A 20,180-nucleotide genomic window follows, 5' to 3' on the forward strand; every position below is an offset into this window, starting at 1 on the left:
CTGGGGTAGAGATCTTTTAATAAAGATAAGAGAACGCGTCTGCAAGCTCCGGATTGGTCGCTGATATTTGGGGCCACTTGCGTTTCGAAAATTGCGCGCCTACAATTAATAGGTCTGTTCTTTTTCGAAGAATTCTGAACTAGTTCTAAACTAATGCAATAAGAGTAAAACAGAATGAAACAAACCAGAGAGAATCAAGGGAGAGTGAAGCGGAAAGTGTTCTCTTCTCTGATTGGTTCCGCCATTTATTGTGCACTTCTGCAAATGTGTCTGAGTGTGTATGTACATATATGTACAGATACACACAATATTAGTGCGGTACGATATTAGTGTATGCAGCACCGTATGTTCCATCACGCTTCTATAGCTTCTACTCACTCTAATGAATCGCGGCTTCCGGCTGAATCCGCTCCACTTTCCCTTAATTCTCTCTCTGTTTAAATAAATGTAAAATTTCTTTCCATTTTAATCTATATATAACAATCTTATGAGAAATTTAAAAAAATGTTTTTTATACATTATTATCATAATATGCAACAAAATTCTGTGCAATACATAAAAATTAATAAATTAGAGCCAGGCTGTGACGCCTCATCGTTATTATTAATTAAATTAGCATTTATTGTTATAAATAAAATGTAAAATTAATGATAAAAATAAAACTGTGAAACTAATAATTGTGGATATTTTATTTATGTTAATTAGAAATAAAAGTATGCGCTTAGTAGATTAGTAGTAGATAAATGCTCCAGTTATTCCGAAATTAAATTAAATATATATTATCAGTTAAGTACATCGCAAAATGCGACGATTTCAATAGTTCGAATATGACGAACAATACGAAATCGGCAATTCTTTTTAAGTTTTTGTAAAAGATTATAAAATAGAAAATATTATGAAAGGCAATGATAGAAAAGAGAAAGAGAAATACTTTATAAAAATATTTATAAAAGAGAAAGATATTTTATTATTTACGCGATATTTGTTAAAGATTGATCTTTTTTACTTTCAGGACATTGCTCATAATATTAATCACTATCTTACTATTATAAAGCTGAGAGTTCAAATTCTACGTTCGGGGAAATTTTTAGAGAAGGGTATGACAAAGGAAGGGCATAGAAAACGACCATTGAAAAGGAATAGGGATAAAGTGAATATTATTGAGATCAAATGCTTTTTGTTTCTATGGAGCCAATGGAAAAATTTGAAATTCGGTTTTTACTTATCCGTATAATTTCTTGTACGTGAGGATTTGAAGATTCGGCGATCTTTGATGGGTGTCTTGAAAAACCTACTACCTGCAATATTCAAGTTTACATTCTATGTTTCAGGTGGTGCGCAAGGTGTTTTGTGTAAGGTGACTTTTTAAATCGCTCGTACGTGATATAAACAAAGAATAGATACAAAGGAGAAAACAAAATAAGAAATGACGGTGTAAATACAATAGCCCAAACCTTCTAAGGCAGGTCTTTTCAAACCATCAATTTTCACTATATTTATGTTATAGATATTATTTGCAATATTTTTATACATATAACTATATACATATAATTGTTATATATTCTTCCGATTGTTTATTAAAATATGTTTAATTGTTTTTAATATCTGCACGGCGGTACTTTCTAAATTTGTATTAATTAAAAATGTTCAGACTACAACGTAATAAAAACATTTAATATGTTTAAATCATTTTTAGATTTATACATATAACTCTAATTATATAAAACGATTTATAAAAATCATACTGTAGAGAGAGAGAGAGAGAGAGAGGGGGGGGGGAATTGCTTTTGTAATAAAAGTACGAATTAAATAGAATCTAAGAACTGTAAGTGTTAATTATATAAAATATGTAAATACTCTTGAAGTATCTCATTAAATGAATCATTTGTTTATCATATTAAATAAATACTTAAATAAATTATTTAAAATCCCGTACAAAATATGCTAATAAAATCCCGAATTATTAAGATTGTGAAAAAACCTGCCCCTTAATATCACATAAATTCACTACGTGATCCTATAGTTTAAGAACAAGACCGTACAAGCATTTATTGAATTATTACACGATTGTTCATTGAATAAATGTCGAACACGTGTCGTATAGTCAGAAAGACAATCGATCTCGTCGGCGTTTTTCCTTCCCGGTTACGGAATTGAAGAAGGGTGGTGAGAATTTGCAACGATGCGCTCCGCGAAAGATGCGCGAAGGGTCGCGCGGTGCAAATTCACCCCATTCATCCCCGTGCGACGTGCACAAGAACATTAAAAACAAGTGCGAAGTGGGGAAGATGCTCGGATGCAGCAGCAACGGAAGCGGAATGACGGGAGTGCGGAAGAGGAGGACTATCGGCCGAAGACAGAGATGGAGTGGGAGAAACTCGGAAGAGGCTACATTTTCAGCAGCGGTAGAGGGGATGCCCGTACAGATGCCACGTGGGAGTGGCCGAGGAGTCGGAGGCTGCGCCAATGGGATGCGAGAGGCGTTATCTCGACACGTAGTTACTTTCCTCACTGTGTGGATGGTAACGCATACAGATGCACATCCACGTGTGCGTTACCATCCACGGAAATACTTTGCACGTACGGTAGACCAGCGCGCGGGAATGATGGAGAGAGAGAGAGAGAAAATTTTATCCGCGCCGTGATACAGATACCCGCGTAAGTAAATAATAAATTATACGAGGATACATGGAAAGTGACAACTGATGTACGCAATCATTAATATAACTCTATCAATGAGAAGGGTAGCTTGGCGATGATATCGGATAGACCCCACAAACGGCCCCGTAGAAACGTGTGTTACATCAAACTGGACCAGTGACGCAAGAGAGGGAAGAAGAAGAGAAAGGGAGATGAGCGAAGGTGCGAGGAGGACGACGAAGGTGGGGGCGACGAATCGGTCGCTGTTGGTCCATGATAGGCGGAAGGGGGTGGAAGTCCAACATGCACGGTGCACCAAGTTGTACGGCCAAATACGCGCGACGCTGTGTATATGCACACGTGCGACGCGACCTGACGCGACCTGACGCGACCAGCCTGATGAATTGATCGCGTAAGGTGTGCGGATTTCGACGTCCTCCGAGGTCCGAGATCGAAGGGCCGCCGCCGCCGTCGCCGTCGCCGTCGCCGTCGCTGCCCGCGCCTGCCGGCGATCTCGGAGTATCGGGTAGCCGGAGGAAAAAGGGGGTCCGTCTCTTCGGAGAACCAGCGTTATTAACTTCGACTCGTCAAACGGGAAGGATCGGCGCCACGAACGGAGATCGGTCGCGAGCGCATCGAAGCGGCTGACCCGCGATTACTCGGGATGACGTGTCCCGAGGAGGTCGTCGCGGGGAAAGTGTAATCGTTTGATTAACGCGAGGTGCCATAGAACGAACGTCGTGTATGTTCTTGAGGGAAAACCGAGAAGACAACTCCGTGGAGAAACTCTGCTGTTGAGAGGAGCGACGAGCGATCGCGTTCGAGTTGCGCGAGATGCCGATTTATCCGAGACGCCGAATTTATTTTAACACAACCGAGGATTAAACGCTCCGTCTGGTGGTTATATCGAGTTGCACGGTGATATTCCAGACAAGAAACAGGAGACGCGGTGTTTGCAGAGTTGGCAGAGTGACTAACGTTTTTAATTTTAACGAGTCGGAGATTCGGTGCGTGTCGCGTGTACAATTAATTAAAAAAAAAGAGATCGAATGTTTTTGTTATTTTAACTATGCCGTGAGATATTATGCGATGAGAATTCAGGAATCTCGGAGTGAGAAGAAGCGAAAGGAAGCTGTGGAGGATCGCATGTGTTTCCATAAACGACCGATCGCGAATAAGTGCATCAAGAGAGGACGCGATTAGGTGCCATTTAAAAAAATGATTTCCGCGGTTGTTGAACTGTTTATAACTTCGATGCGAGTTACATTCGTTGACTATTAAATGGAGTGCTTCGGAATAGTCACTCCTTAGATTCCGACGGAAAGACGATGCGACGGCTCTGAAAGTGCGATTGATTTGTTTCTGATATGAACAAAAAAATTTGCAAAATGAAATTCTACGCTAATTGACAATCAACGTGTCTGGTGTTTTATTGCGACGCGTTTTGGTGTTTTATTGCGACGAAGGATCTAAAAAGAAGCATTTTATCAATAGACACTTCGGGAAATAAAATAAAAGTAAAATAGAAATCTGGAATAAAATATAAAAAGATATATTTCGTATTCTAATTTTAATAGCTTTAGTTAATTAATTATTAAATACCACATAATAATTTAAATAAAAAGAAATCAATTTAAATAATAATGAATAATATAGCTATTTTAACGGAATTGTTTATACGTGAGCTAGTAGTGGTGAAAAGTACGGCGAAATTAAAGTAAAATAAAAAGTAAATAATAAAAAGTCGCGTTATAAAACAAAATTTTGGAACATGTTTAAAATTCTTATCGTTAACGGAAAATTCAAGCTATTTTAACGAATCATTCTTAACAGAAAGTTATTTCATTGTGCAATAATAATGAATAATCTCAACGGAGTGCAATAATAACGAATAAGTTATTTTATAACATTTTTCACGTAAATCTAAAAAAGCAGGACACGCATCACAATTACCGCGTTAAAAACGTTTAAATGTACCATGAGAAACTAAAATTATTAATAGTTGTGGCTAAAGTAGTTCGATCAACAATTAATGATCCGCCTCGACAAATTGGTGGTGTCGACGAGCCTCAAAATCGCACGGCGATACGAAAGAGGAGAACGGCGAATCTTCCAGAAATGGCAAGGAAATTCAAGCCGTCGCTAGAAATGTGTCAAGCACCGTCGGCTTGATAAAAGTGCGCGTCTCCAGGAAAGTCGAGCGAAATCAGAGGGAGCCTGCCGAGGGAGATTAATTGGTTCTACCCACTCTTCCCCTGCGGGCCCCAATGAGAGATAAAAGCGAGCTCTCGCTAAAGGTTCGTAAAACAATCGATTTCTCACTCAAAGTATGACACGTATATAAATTCAACGTCGTCGCAAGAACAATGAGCACCAAACGATAAGCATCCCTCTCCTCTGTATACTTTTAATATATTCGCAAAATAAAATCGTGAAATTCAGAGATACAATAGCGTTTTACAGTTACTAGAAGGTGTTAGGAAGTCTCGATTACGTTCATATAAAAATGATTAAAATACTGTCGAGATTATCTTTTTTTTTTTAAGGATAGATTGAATACTTTGCGAATTAAGCTTGTTTAATTTAAACTTGTTTAAATGAAATTTAATTATTGTGAATGTTACTTCATAATTATTGAATTAATCAACTTGATTATTGTAAATTAATTGTTCCGTAAGAACGAGAACTTCAAGATAAAAATATATTTTTTATAGAATAGAGAATAGAGAATTTATTTATTATACCTCTCTCAACTGACAGATATATTTTTATATTAAATTATTCAATATCAAATTATGAATAATTTAATATAAAAAAATATTAAAAAAAATTTTTATTTGATATATTCACGTATTCTTCATTCTGCTGCATCGTATATTTAAAACGGTTGAAATCGAAACTTGAGATTGAAAACCCGCATTCATCGATATTTCTGATACATCTTCCTTCGATATCTTCGACGTTTCGCACGAGTAATCTTTCCTAATCGTCATTGGCATCTCTGCATTTTGAATAACGACACACGTTTGCACACCAATAGCGTGAGAAAGCGGTAAAAATGTTTAGATCATCTAAAATTTTAACCTTATGTTAATAATAAGGAGATTTAAAACATTAATTTACAGTGATATTTAAGAAGCTTTTTTTTATATTATTTTACAGTACTTATTATGTTATTACAATTAGTTTTATTACATCAAATTATAATCTACTGCCGTAGAATTTATATAACTCATATAATATTAATAAAATTACTAATCTTTTTCATTATATTGTATAATTAACATATATATAATAATTATTTAATGTTACTTAATGTTGAATTATTTTTTCAAGTAAAAGTTTTATGAAAAGAAATTGAAAAGTGTTTCTCTAAAGAAAATATTTTTTGTACAAATCTGTTAATTTATCACTGTAAGATTAGCAAAGTTTGGAACAATAATGTAATTGCTGATGTTACCAGGATATTCTTATATTCATTGAGTTGATGGTCGTATCATAAAAGCCTCAGCGCGAAAATATTGTTTAATCTAATTCAGAATTTTATTAGGAATATAGGCCAATTTTATCTTGTCGCAGGTGTAATTCGAGCGCGCGGATGCAGGTAAATTGTTCGTTGAAACGCATTGAATTTATCTCGATATTATGTTCGGTGCCCGCATAATCTTTCACACGACACATAGTGTACGAGCTTCTACCCTTCCTCTAATACGTCCCTCGAGATTGATTTTCCTTTTGAGAACTCTCACGATTATTCCAACCGAAGAAACTGAATTAATTTAGATGCAAGAAGTCGCTACGTCGCATGGAAAGACGTTCCTTTAATATAATTACGTGTTTAAAAATCGCTTGATGTAAAATAAGTTCTTTGACGATATTTGGGGTACGTTTCATTTAATGTTCGCAACGTTCGCATGTATCATTTTATCTTTGTTTAACATTGGATAACAACGAGGATGAAATAATACTCGCGAACGTTTCGAATATTAAGTGGAACGCATCCCTAGTGCGAAGAGAATATTTTAATCACATCTCTAAAGTTGTGTTCTGAGGACCGATTCTGTATCTTGAAACGAGGTAAAAATTACAAAAGTGAGCGAATTTACTACAATACTGATAATTTCATTGGTCAACATCTAGTAAATTTGCTCACTTTTGTAATTTTCACCTTGTTTGAAGATACAAAATCGACCCCCTGATTGATTCTCACAAAGAGACAGCACGAAAAATTTAATATGGATGCTTTTCATTTTGTGCAAACACAAGTATCATTCTATCCCTGATGAAAATAAAAATCAGAACGTAAATCGAATGTAATGGGAGAGTAATAGAAGCGTAAACGAAACTTCTAGACCTTTTTTGGCATTCAGTGAGTCATAAAGATAGAACGGTACTTGTATCACTAAATGGAAAGCACCTTTTATTTGATCTAAAAAATTTAGCAGCAGCGTGGCCTGCAGGCTACACAATTTCCAACAAGATCACTAACACTGACGCATGCACACCAGACAATCTTGAGGGTCAGTCACACTGAGAAAAAAACCAGACTTTATCCGTTCAAAATGTAACAAACGGATATTTCCGATAGATTTTGATCGTATTTATGAAATTTTAGGACTATCCGATAAAATATTAAGAAAATTTCATCGGACAGTCCTACAAATATGATCAAAATCTATCGGAAATATCCGTTTGTTACATTTTGAACGGATAAAGTCTGAAAATTTTTCCCAGTAACTTAATTTTTCCATAAAGCGGAAACGTGAAAAGTAAAAATTTTTCGTATCTATGTATGTACATACATATATAAAATTTTTCACGTTTCCGCACAAGCGAAACAATTACATGATTGACCCCCAGCAAGTAAAAACGCATCGTATGTCGCAGGCTTAACTTATCAGGCCTAATTAGACTTAAATGAAACTCTTCTATGAAAGAAACTTACTTAATTTTTTCTTCAGAACATTCCAATACGTTCCTCAGTCATTAAATCTCGATTTAAATGTTTATTCTAGATAAGTCACCAGGTCTGCGTGTTCTCGAGGAACGACATAAATCTTCCAAGCGTGCGTTCCGCGTTAGAATGTTCTCGCATCGAGAATGCACCTACTCAGCCATCCTATCGGGTCTAAAAGCGCCGTCGAGGCAAAAGGGGTTGAAACGCGTGATTTATCCGCTCGTGAGCGCGACGCGCGTGTGAAACGGATCGGACTATTTTCGAGTTACCGTACTCACGCTCGCGTTGGATTCTCATTTCGCCGACGAGGGTGAGGAAGAGGGAAGGTAGAAGGAAACGCGACGTAAAGAAAATAGGAAAGCGCGTAACGCGTCACGGCAGCCGTGAAGAGGCGTACCGTTTCCTGAAGCGATTTGTAATGAAGGAACGGTCGAACGTGATCCTTACGCGTGATCCTGGCCGCTACACCCTTCCGCATCTCACGTAGCAGAAACATCACGCTGAGGACTTGCGCCTTTGCTTGGCCGAGCAGCTGTCAAGACGGTGTAAATCTCCGGATCGCGTGTGCTCGTTTGAACGGGTATCCATCTCGAAACTTTATTTTCAAACTTTTTTTAACGTCGAATTGTCACTGTCGTACTTGAAACGAGAAGCCAAACTCCTGTCGTATCTAAATTCTTTCGATATAGCGCGGTAGCGCTCTCTCTACAGAAAGGATAACATTCTCTCACATTGTAAAAATTAATTCAAGACTTTTTTAGTGACGTTATAATTACGGAATTCTAAAAAAAAAAATAAGATATGGATAGTAACCTGAGAATGTCTTAATTACACTCGTAGATGGCGAAGGTTATATTTATATGTCTTATAAAAAGTTAATATAACTGGCCAGTTTATTACTTAAAGTACATAATTAATTATTTATTTGAAGCATTGAAAAACAGTGTTTTTAATATTTAATCCTCCGCCGACAATGTTGAATTTTAAAGACACAGTTGATTTTTTTATTATGAAAATTCTGATAAATAAATTTAAATCTCTAAAAAAATTATAATAAAGACTTATTGCTAAAACTTTTACAAGAGTAAGATATACAAATTTTTCATATTTTTGTACAGTTTGGAACGACATAAAAATTTGCATTGAAATTTGAAGACACAGGTTACAATTGAAAATTTCACATTGTCGACGGAGAGTTAAAATAAATAATTAATTACTATCTTTTCCGAAAGTTGAAACGAGTTCTAAAAAAAAATGCGATTTTAGTCATGAAATTACTTTTGCGGCTTTAAAAAGTCGCGTATGACGATTGTCGGACGATTCGCGAATTGTCGGAGGCGAGCGTTCGTCATGACGTCCGTATTACCGTGGCAATAATAATAGTAATTCATGAATGGTTCGGTCGCAATGGCTAATAATAGTGGTAAGTAAGTGGTAGTCGTAATGGTGGTGGCAATAATTGAATGAACCCGCGCGCGCGCGGGTGTGCGCCTTACAACATCCTGGCACGTGCGTAAACAGCTCTTAGGTAATTCAGGGTGACGCCCGACGTGTATATGCAAAACGCTCGCAAACAGCGGCGTGCTTTTCTAGAGAAACCTCCCGCGCGAACACGCGCCGATCATTACCTCTGCGGGAACACCGAAGACTTTTAACTCCTTGATTCTTCCACCTCTTGGTTCGCCAAACGCTTCGAGTATCTTGAAACAAAGAACCGCGTGAACATATTTATTAACAACTACTGTTCTAATTTTCTAGCAAAAAATCGCGAACGAAAGTTAGAGAAAACCGGAGATAAAAAAAAAATTCGTATATTTGTTATTTCAATAAATAATATACTTATTATTTATTGTCCTGGCTTGAACATTACGTCCAGATAATTCTATATGTCGTAAATATATGGAGTATAAAAGTCGTTAAGTAGTTAAAAAAATATAAATAATTTTTTGGAAAATTAGCAGCTGAAAGAATGTATTAAGAGAATTTTAATAGGTGCTAGTTTAGAGAATTAAAAAACCAGCAGTTACAAAATTATAATTCTGTAAGTTATATAAAACACTACCGTGTCTCCAGACTTTCTTAGCTGCTAGTTTTCTAAAAATATACAATTTATAGAATTATATTTTTTAGCTGTTTTAGTTTTCTAGTTCGTTAGAAGACTAACACACTAGTTTAGTTGCTAATAAAGATGGCATCGTGTAAATCTTGCTTAACGCTGTTCTATATCTGCAGCATGCCGAGCTGTCTGGATGTAACGCTCAAGCTGGGACATAAAATAATAAACAATATCTGGACTATTCTAGATTTCTTCAAATTTTCATTCATGAATTTTTAAATGTAGACGCTTGTGAAGTATAACAGATAAAATGATAATAAAACCTGAATTTTACACGATAAAAGGCACAGTAAATTTTATGGACTTTTTATGTTCCTGTTTATTAATTCCAATTCTAAAAGAAAAGTGTTCCACTGACGGAAGAGTTATTAAAATAGACTGATATTTATTATTATATCTTCTGTACCGAGCGTTACATTTCGTTGCCGACTATTGTGAGCGTGACCGGCCGAAGAATTATATAATAAATTGTTGACACATCAAGATTAACGTCTCCATAACAAACTGCAATAAATATAAACGTTGCAATACACAATGGTACAAAGATCGCGTTTTACTAGTCGATATTCATGTCATTCTCGAACGAAGAAATGATACATGACATTTTATCGTAAATTATTGTTTTGAAAAATAAATAAACTGTTCTTTCTTTCTCTCGTCATTTCTATGAAATTTTTTTCTCCATCTAATTTTTACAATTTCTGTCTCTATTCTATGGTATAAAAAGTTTACGCAAAAAGGTAATCTGAATTTACGAAAAGTTAAATTTTTATCCAATCAGCTTTCTAGACCGAAGCTTTCGAAAAGCTCCGTAACAAGAGTTAAATTTATCCGCGCGCCTTCATTCGCGACTAGCAATTAAGATTTTTATCAGCGAAACGAACTCCTAGGCGTAACAAAATTGGTGACACCTTTCTCCTTCCCCTAGGAATAGTTTACGCGTCTTCTTTACAGCCTCGTAAAATCTACGTAGAGCGGGGTAATGCCAGAACAGAGAGCGGCTTTGTCTCGGCAGCTCTCGAAAGCCACGCGGACGTAAACGTATCCGACGGAATCACAATGTGCGCGGTGCATTGAGTTTCTCGCACAAGCGGAAAATAGAGAAAGGAAGAAAATCTCGCTGACACGCATAAAAATTCTCGTCCCGCTTTATGTTTATGTTTTTGCCTCTTGTTTATTGTCCTGAGCGTCAAACTATTTGTCGTAACGCAGCGTATTTTATAGCAAGCGCAATTAATCCTTCGATAATCTAAGATTAGATTCCTGGAATAGATTCTCGGTAAATTCTTTCAAATTAGTATAACACGATTGGAAGAGTTTAGGCTGGATCAGAGTAATATATCATCAGGATATGATAATATACGTCCACAAGAGCAGCGATTTAATTTCTTTGATTCTTGGATTCTCCGGCGCGGCAATACGACCTTCTATCCGGATGCATTGCTCAGATTTTCGGAAATGTCCGGTGGTGACCGGGATCAGAGAGACCGCAAGCCACAGCTGGTACACGCTCCCGCCCCGGATAGGTGAAGACGATTTAAGCGTTCGGACATGTGTAGAAACATGAAACTTGACACTTCCTACACAACCCATCGGGCATCATGCCCGATCAATATTAATGGTGTGATCTATGATATCGAGGTCCACTTGGGTTCTCGACTGCGAATCGACAAATCATGAGCATCCGCCCTAGAAATGTCACAGGACATCCAAGGTAGTCCTGGAAGTAGCGGATTTTAAAGTTAATAAATAAAAATAGTTTTGTGGTTTCAAGAATAAATTAAATATATATGTAAAACAAATTGCCTATAAGAGCTCCGCAGTTAGTGTGTAAATAATATACTTATAAGACACGATAAGGTATAATTTCGCAAATTGAAATGTACCACAACAAAGTTAACTGCAAACGTTTCAATTCTAAATTTGAGTCCTTTTCAGTGCAGAATTAAGACGTACAAATTACCAAAACTAACTTGCGCACTGAAAAAAACTTCAGAAACGTTTGAAATTAACTTCATTGGTAAGTACATTCCAATTGCGAATAATATCTTATTACTTTGTAATATATACTATTTACGTATTAACAACAGAAACAACCATTCTTATAAGTAATTTACTTATATTTAACAAATAAGCATTGCAACAATTAAAAAAAAATTCTAAACGATATTAAGGATTTTTTAATATGATATCAATCTAATAAAGATTTATATTAATTTATGATAATAATTAAATAAAAATTTAGCTCCCCATTTTGGTGATTCATTAAGTAGCTCAATAGTATTAATAATTACAAATTTTTAATAATAATACCATTGTATGAAAATGATTCATCTTTTGCCTTTCAAACTCAACGATTGACGTTTAATTGCTGCTGACAATACCCTGATCTCCAGTGTAATATATAATAATACTGAATACATACATGATATATGTAAATTGAGAATACGATTGGTGAAACACGAGTTGAAACAAGACATGACGAAGATATAATAACAATTTAAAGGACTCTACACCCATACTCAAGTAAGCGAAGTGCATTTGTAATTTGATAATCTCGCGAAGTCTACGAATCAGCATATCGTGTAATGACTCAGGCGTTGATATCTTAAGCACAGCGAAGATTGTTGTGTCATCTTAGCTTGCTTAGCTGACTTCAGTAGACAGTGATGCGGAAAATTTTCCTATCGAATCTAAAAATCATTTCTAAAAATTATTACTATTATTTTTTTCAGTTTAATCATCTAAAATCGTATTTTCTTTTACGTTACATTTTTTAACGCAGAACATCTTAAACGGGAAAGTAATTTTGTTTTTAAAGTTTATTTATTTTCTTATGCTTCGATTTTTAACATAGAAAAAATCTCATTAACTGAAATACTGTTGTCTCGATAAAGAAAAGAGATTTAAGAAATTCTGCAGATTAGTTTTCTTACTTGAATAATTAGTAATTATCGTTTAAACTATAATTGGCATATAATTGTTCCTTTTTCGTTTTATTTTTTATTAAAGCTCTTGCCTACTCATTGCAGCTATCTTAGATTGTAACATCAGAAACAAAAGAAATACATTAAAATATTCTTGTAAATCATATTAAGATATAAGAATTTTTTAATAAAACAACATTTACAATTGATAGAATAAATTTATAAAATATACTGAAAACTTTCTTTGTGTTCTGACAATCACAATAAAAAACCATATATTTTAAATTGAACTGTAACCAGAAAACGAAACAAGCTATATGACGGCATATAAAATAAATCTGCTTTTATTCTATTCCAAAATAAAAGGAAAGTATTCAGATTTTACAAGTGTTATTCTATCAAACGTAAATATTGTTTTGATGCCTTCGTGATCACCAAGGATCCACGAGACCCTCCAAAAAAGTTTGAGGCTTTATATTTTTATAAAATATTCTTATATTAAATAAATACTCTTTTTTACAATAATTAAAATATGTTCAGTAATTTTTGTGATTTTAAAGAACAAAAGCTGCGAATACGGCAATAAATTAAAAGTGTTAAGGTCATTTGTGTGACCAACATAAAATTCTCAGGGGGTATGACCGCGAAGAGATAAAAAATGTTTTTATTTTAATATTATTTTCCAAAATTTGTGTTATATATTTTTCTCGTTTCTAACATTATTAATCCGAAGATCAGTGGTGAGTGGTTGGAACTTTTAATACTTTTTTGGTATTAACATCTCCGGTTCATCGTTTAATTGTATCTTGATCTCGATCTTGATTCTAAGCGCGTACAGTGCTTACAGTGACGCAGCGTACGCGAGACGGTGACACCGCCGCTCGTCTTTTAAACGGGTACCGCCCCGATTGTGAGAACTACTCCCGGCGCGTAAATCCCACATGACTGAAAAGAAGCCGACAGTGGGGGGATACGCGATGTCGGGATGTCGAAGAGGCAAGACCGAAGTTTAGTTTTGCTTAAGACAACCTTAAGTTGCATCGGTCCTCTTGCGTACCCCGACAATCTCCCCGCGATGATCAGGCATGATACGGACCGGTCGGCTATGGAAAAGGTTCGCGCCCATGGGTGACCATGCATTGCGCCGTGAGTGACCAACATTCTGGATCTAAATAAAACGTTCAGCGCAATCATCAGCGTCATGAAACGTAAGTTTTATTTTCATCTTTTTGTGCCATGCAAATTTCACGCTTGCGTCACTTATGAAGACATTCGCGAGACATTTCGTTCCTATTAAAAATTGATTATAGATAATGGGGACGAACTCATTTCTGAAGAATGGATTGATTCTAAACAGAGATACCCGAGATTACGATGATAATTAATCCTCGACTGCAGCAAGGCTTATTTGAACTTGAAGCGGAAATTTGTTGACAATTGTACGATTGATAAAGTTTTAAATTGTAGATAAAAAAAACTTTTAACCTTCCTCTATCATTCACCGTAAAGTAAAGGTACACTTGCATTCTGTATTTCAAACAGAACTTGCTCTCTAAATTGCTTGAAGTAAAACTTCACTTCAAAAGAGTGAAAATCTGCCACTCTTACTCAAGAGTGCAAATTTTTTATTCTTTTAATAATGGTAGTATTTTAACTTTTTTGAAGTGAGACTTCATCCAAGAAATTTTCAAGATCAAACACTTCTTCCTTATATTTTTTAGTATCTAAAACTAAAGTAATTCCGAAATTTTTTTTTAATATTAAAAAGAAAGTATGAAAAAATACAAATTGAAGTATGATGGCATTGCTGGAAGTGTTAATAGTCGTAACTATCGCGTCGCTTATCGGCGATTCTTGCGTTACTCTTCCTGGGACGATCGACGACTTCCAATAATCCCGCCAAATTGGCAGAGCGGTCGGGTCCAAGTTCGAGCCGTGTGTCGGTGGGTCGGTTCAGCGAAATGAGAGAGAAATCGTGAAATAAAAGAACCCAACGGCGGCCGAGGGAGCTCTCTCGGCGGAATAATAAAAAGAGTATCGTGGGTCGCCACGGCAGTCAACCCCCGGGCCGGTGCTTATGGCACTTTGCCACGTGAGGCTTGCAAATTCCGTCAGGTCGTTTCGCGCGCGCTTTCGTCATTGTTCAGTTTCGCGAAAGAAAAAATTATCCCGGGGCTGTCATAACCGCGACGTCTCGTCGAAATTTAATGTTAAGATCACGTTTATGTACAAAATTATAAAATCTAGCCAAAAAATATTACCGTGAATAATACGATAATTTTTGCCCGGCAAATAATTAGACAAATCGACAGATAGGATATAGGAGAAATAATTTTGATGTTCGTATCTTTCATGGCTATGTGGGTGAGGGCATCAATTTTTTTCTTTATAAAAAAAAATTATTGATAATGTTTTCGATATCTACACAGATTTTTATCTGTTATTCGTTGCCACTGGAATTGTTAACCATCGCCAATTGAATAAGAAGATTGAGTTGCCACTCTGCCGTCTTGCCATGAAGTGAGAATTTTACAATATACTTCAGACATACTGATGATGGCCCGGAAGCAGGCCGAAACGTTTATGCGTTTGTGTTTAACCAATTTATACTATGTTTTTCTACAATAAGCGATTTTTATTTTCGCTTTTCGCATTAACAACGCGCAAAAAACTCTCATTAGCCTTTATTCGTTTTTTATTTTTTGAAATAATTTTAGATGATATTATAAATACACTACCATCAAAAAGTTAAGATCAAAGATTTATATATTACTATTTTTTAATAAATGGGTTAATATTGCTTATCAGATTTTTAATAAACCTATTATCAAGAGGTACATTATTGTAGAAAAACGTTATACGGAATTTATCTTTCATCTATAATAGAAAATTGTTTTTATCTTGTTATTTTATCTCGTTATTGTGTAATAATAAATTAGCCCTAAATTTTTTGACACACAATAGTGAAATTTAAAAATAAAACAGTCCCCTTTTCTTGTCAAACTTGTTTCGCCTCCAAAGTTTAATTCTTGGATCGATATCGTTATCGATTGGTAGCTCCTTTTTCTTAAAATTTTGTTTTTAAAATAAGATCTTCCTTATCCGGGAGTATCATCATAGCTGTCCATGGTAACGTTATGCGAAAATAATCGTGCACGTGCTCGAAGTGTGATAAACACGAGCAACGCCATCGTTTCCCGAAATACAATCGCGCGCACGAGTTCGCACGCCACGGTATTTTAATTTCGCGACTCGCCGATACTTCAGTTCCACAAGTTTGATTACGGTAGAGGATGCACCGTCAGCATAACAGACATCCTTGTTATCGTACAGCCATCCAAGGCTGCGCCTTTACGCCCACCTTAAGACTTCCCTCCTATAAAACCTGCGGCACACGATTCATATTTTCTTACTGGATTGCTTGCGTTTTAATATATTACTAGAAATTCTGTACTTTGTGTGGTGCAATTCTAGTAATTTACCAAACGCAAACAATCCGGCAGGAAGAAATGCATCGTGTGCCGTTGGTTCCAAACACGAGTCGATCTTGCGTCATTGCTTACGAAAGTTTTTCCGGCAACAATCGCTTGAATGCGCGTGTTGATTAATTAACAAATTGTAACGTCTCGCTTATTTGTACAAAACTCGACATGTCGAGTTAGCTTATCTGAATTTAAAAACAGGATAACTGGTTTCTCTTCCTAATCACTCATGTATCATCCAATTCCCACGCGTACAACTTCCTGATTTAAAGCGATTTCCACGTCACATAGCGACCCATAAGCTTTACAGCTGGCTCATGGCGAAAGACTATTCTGTTGGTGAACGCGCACGTGTACATGTACAAAAGCAAGAGAAAGGACGTTTCATTATCTATGGGACACACAGACAGGGCGGCATTACATATCGCCCGATAGTCCATAGTATTTATTGTATATAAATTAAACTTTATACAACATTGCATTTATAATGTAAAAAAATAAACATCCATAAATTAGAAATTATATTTATTATATAATATATTATAATTGTTATTATATTGTATTAAAAAAATATATATTATTAATTTTTAAAGGGTCGCAATGTTTTTTCTCAAATTACGAAAATTTTGTTTTAGAAAAACACACACACACACACACATGTATATGAGCCGTTTATTTTGAAAGTGGCCTAAGTCCATTTTTCATTGTTTTGTTGTTGACCTTTGTAGTAGCGTGTACAACTTGAAATTAGCTGTCATAAACATTTTTTTTTTTTAAAGTGACTTAGGTCACTTTCAAAATAAACGGCTCATATATAGATTTTTAAAAAGTCATGATCTTACAGTCGGATCTAAGTTTCAAATATAATAATAGTTTTCGTAATAGAGATAATTATCATAGATTTTAACAGTTATGGAAAAATAATTCAACAATCGCTTAGAATTAATCATTCATAAGAATTTTTTTAAACGGATTTCTGTATTCGCGATTACATATACAAATTAATCCTGATTAGAAATACGCTGTGGGATTTTTGCGATGATTAAACGTACGTGCTTAAAGCAAATTGTCGTTCCTGATATTTCATAACTTTCTTCTTTCATAATTTTTAGAGATTTTTTAAAATAATGAGGCAGCGAATAATTGATATCTCCTCAGTCAAGCGAGTCGTCCTGCATTTTCAAGTCACTTAAATCTATTCTACAATGTAGTTATATTTCTTGCTACGTGTTCCCTGTTTCTTCTGAAGTTCATTATTAACTTTTATCTCGGGCGACAGAAAACAAAATACCTAATAAGAAGCAAAAAGATAAGATGTAAAAAATAGTAAAAAGCAAGAAACAGGAATCAAAACATTGTAGAATAGGCTTTAGGATTCTTAAGGGTCTGAAACCGAGCCTGCGCGTAACCCTTTCGCTCACTGCTCCATTCTGCAACGTTCATGAGACGAGTCGTGGTTTACTGGCGAGTCGAATGGCGAAGGCAACGGGGAACTTCAAAAACTCACCGGCACTCCCTCGTCTACGCCAATAAATTCTATTTCGCGTTACTTTGCCGCAAGCCGACGCGCGATGAATATTGTGCTCCTTCACGCCTTCCATCCCCCGTGTCCCTTCATCGTATTTCTTAGCTCAGCGCGATTTTTGTCCATAGAATAGTCGCGTGTTACGTACGACTGATAGCGTGACAATATGCATGCGCGATGCCGGTGATTTGAACGCTCGATGAGCTTTTATTCCAACTAAACAGCGAGCAAGACACGTTCATTTCTACCAATGTAGATTCGGTTAGTTTAATTTACTCTTTATTTTTTTTTTTTAATTTTTACACCGAAAGGACGATTTTGCTGAAATATATTTTAATAATTTAGCTACAGATCTGAAAATAATTTTGTCGAACCATCAAAATAATTATGTTAAGAACACACAAGTTGATTGCTAGAATGTCAAAACTTTTTGCAGCATTGCTCATGCTTGAAATTCCTATGTAACTACTTTGATGGTCCATCAAAATTATTTTTAGATTTGTATCTATATAGCTGAATTTTTAGATGCTTCAGCAAAATCGTTCTTTTCATGTTGAGCCAGAAGTAAGTTAAATCGAGATTAAAGTTAATCTGTATTGGTAAAAATGAACATTAGTAATGTACTATAAAATCGTTGCACATCCTCTTATAAAATTCAATTACAATTCCGATCGTTCTCATCTGAAGTATCACATCTAATATATAATTTAAAAAAATCTTATAATAAATCTCGAAAATATTTCGCGATTATTATGAAATTATGTATATAAAATTATTAAGCATAAGTAAAGTATAAAAGCCGAGAGGAGGAAGACAGAATGAAAAGTTGACTGTAACACTTAATGTATTCGCGTAATATTATACATACGCAATATTTGCGCGATATATACGCGCTGTTACACGTAATGGCTCGAGAGTCAGTTAACCGAGGATCAAACGACACCCCCGTAATGTGGCTTATACGCGAGTGACATCTTCTTTTACCATAACGTCGCTGAATTATGGACAAGCTACAACGATTGGACCCGCGTTTCGGTCCCGGGTGGGATCATTCGGTCCGTCGAAGCATATAAGGGGAGTAAATACTTCACGCATTCTCGATGCGTCTCACAGTCTTTACGGCTTATTATCACCTCCACGCTTTCGCCCTCTCACCCCGCGTGATACATCAACGCGATGGCGATGGCGCACGCGGAACAAAGCGAGAGAAAAAAAGAAAAGAAGAAACGGCGAGCGAACCTGCGTCGATTCCGCGAAGGGAAAATTACTTTAGCCAGAAGTCGTCGGGTCGGTGTCCGGCGCACATTTCGCAAACAGGACGATAAACTAAATAAGATTTTGCGAAAAATTGAAGCGCGTTTTCTTCCAGTAAGACTAACATCGATAGCTCTAAAAATTAACGAATAAATCTTTGATGGAATGGGAATAAACAATAAAAGCTTACCCTCGTAATGGCATTTTGTTTAGACAAGAAATGAGATTCTCGTCTATAACATAATTTTAATAAAATTCTTGAAAATATATTATAAATTATTGCAATAGTTTTATAAGAATTATCTATTAGAAGACAAGTCTAACATTCATCAAATAACAATAAATATCTTTATGCATTACTAATTAAAAAAAATCACGTTGGCACAAAATTAATTAATAAACCATCATTATATGTTCGTTTAAATCGTAGTAACTGAAATTTCACGAATATTACAGCTGCACAGAAAGAACAATTTTGCTAAAGTACCTAAAAATTTGATCAGATACGAATTTAAAAATAATTTTATTGGATCATCAAAATAATTATGTAAGATGTTCATAAGCATAAAGATACCACTGCAAATACTTTTAATATTCTAGCAACTATTTTGAACGTCCTACATAATTATATTGATAGTCCAACAAAGTTATTTTCAGATTTCTATCCAAATGTCTAGATACTTCGGTAAAGTTCTTTCCGTGTGAGTGATAATGTCGCGAGCAGAGCCGCGTATCGAATTTTAGGAAATCAGACGAGGTCAAACTCGCGTTTATTACGAACGTTATTAGGCCGTAATTTAAGGCACGTCGATCTGGCGATTAGGACCGGGACTAACGTACCATTATTTTACAGCTTGGCTTTCGGCCAGCTGACCCGACTTGTGCCTGGTGATTCGTTGACGTCACGGGCTTCACGGACGCTTTTTTACGTTTTCTGCGTTCGTTTCCTTTCGTCGTAAGGGCGTGACGGCCACGGCGTCCATACGCACCGTGTGTCCTCTCCGAAGGATTTCTTTCCGCGATGTCACGCTCTCGCGTAGCCTCGCAATATTTCGTCGCGATATTTCGCGATCTGTCGACCCTCATCCCGTTTTGTTCGTTGTCTCCATATGCACAGATCATCTCTATCTCAACGAAAAAATCATACATATAATTATGCTCGTACGGTTTACAAGAGATCCTGGTTCAAGTCCCGGCCGAGGTAATATTTTTCGCAATAAATTTATTAACAGTTTTTATATATTAACATCTTTATAATATATGATGCTTGATGGTAGCA

The 20,180-nt window shown here is 35.8% G+C and overlaps 1 protein-coding gene across 1 annotated transcript in view; it reads left to right on the top strand.

Moving 5' to 3' along the window:
• The first annotated feature begins 13,705 nt into the window (after positions 1 to 13,705).
• The window catches only part of sim (bHLH transcription factor single-minded), a 49,182-nt gene continuing 42,707 nt past the window's right edge, over positions 13,706 to 20,180 (top strand). Inside the window, exon 1 of the mRNA XM_018506783.1 lies at positions 13,706 to 13,848. Within this exon, the coding sequence (XP_018362285.1) occupies positions 13,842 to 13,848 (7 nt within the window). The 5' untranslated portion in view covers positions 13,706 to 13,841. The remainder of the gene's footprint in view (positions 13,849 to 20,180) is intronic.

This window comes from Trachymyrmex cornetzi, unplaced genomic scaffold (genome assembly GCF_001594075.2).
Source record: "Trachymyrmex cornetzi isolate Tcor2-1 unplaced genomic scaffold, Tcor1.1 scaffold23, whole genome shotgun sequence".
Lineage (NCBI taxonomy): Eukaryota > Metazoa > Arthropoda > Insecta > Hymenoptera > Formicidae > Trachymyrmex > Trachymyrmex cornetzi.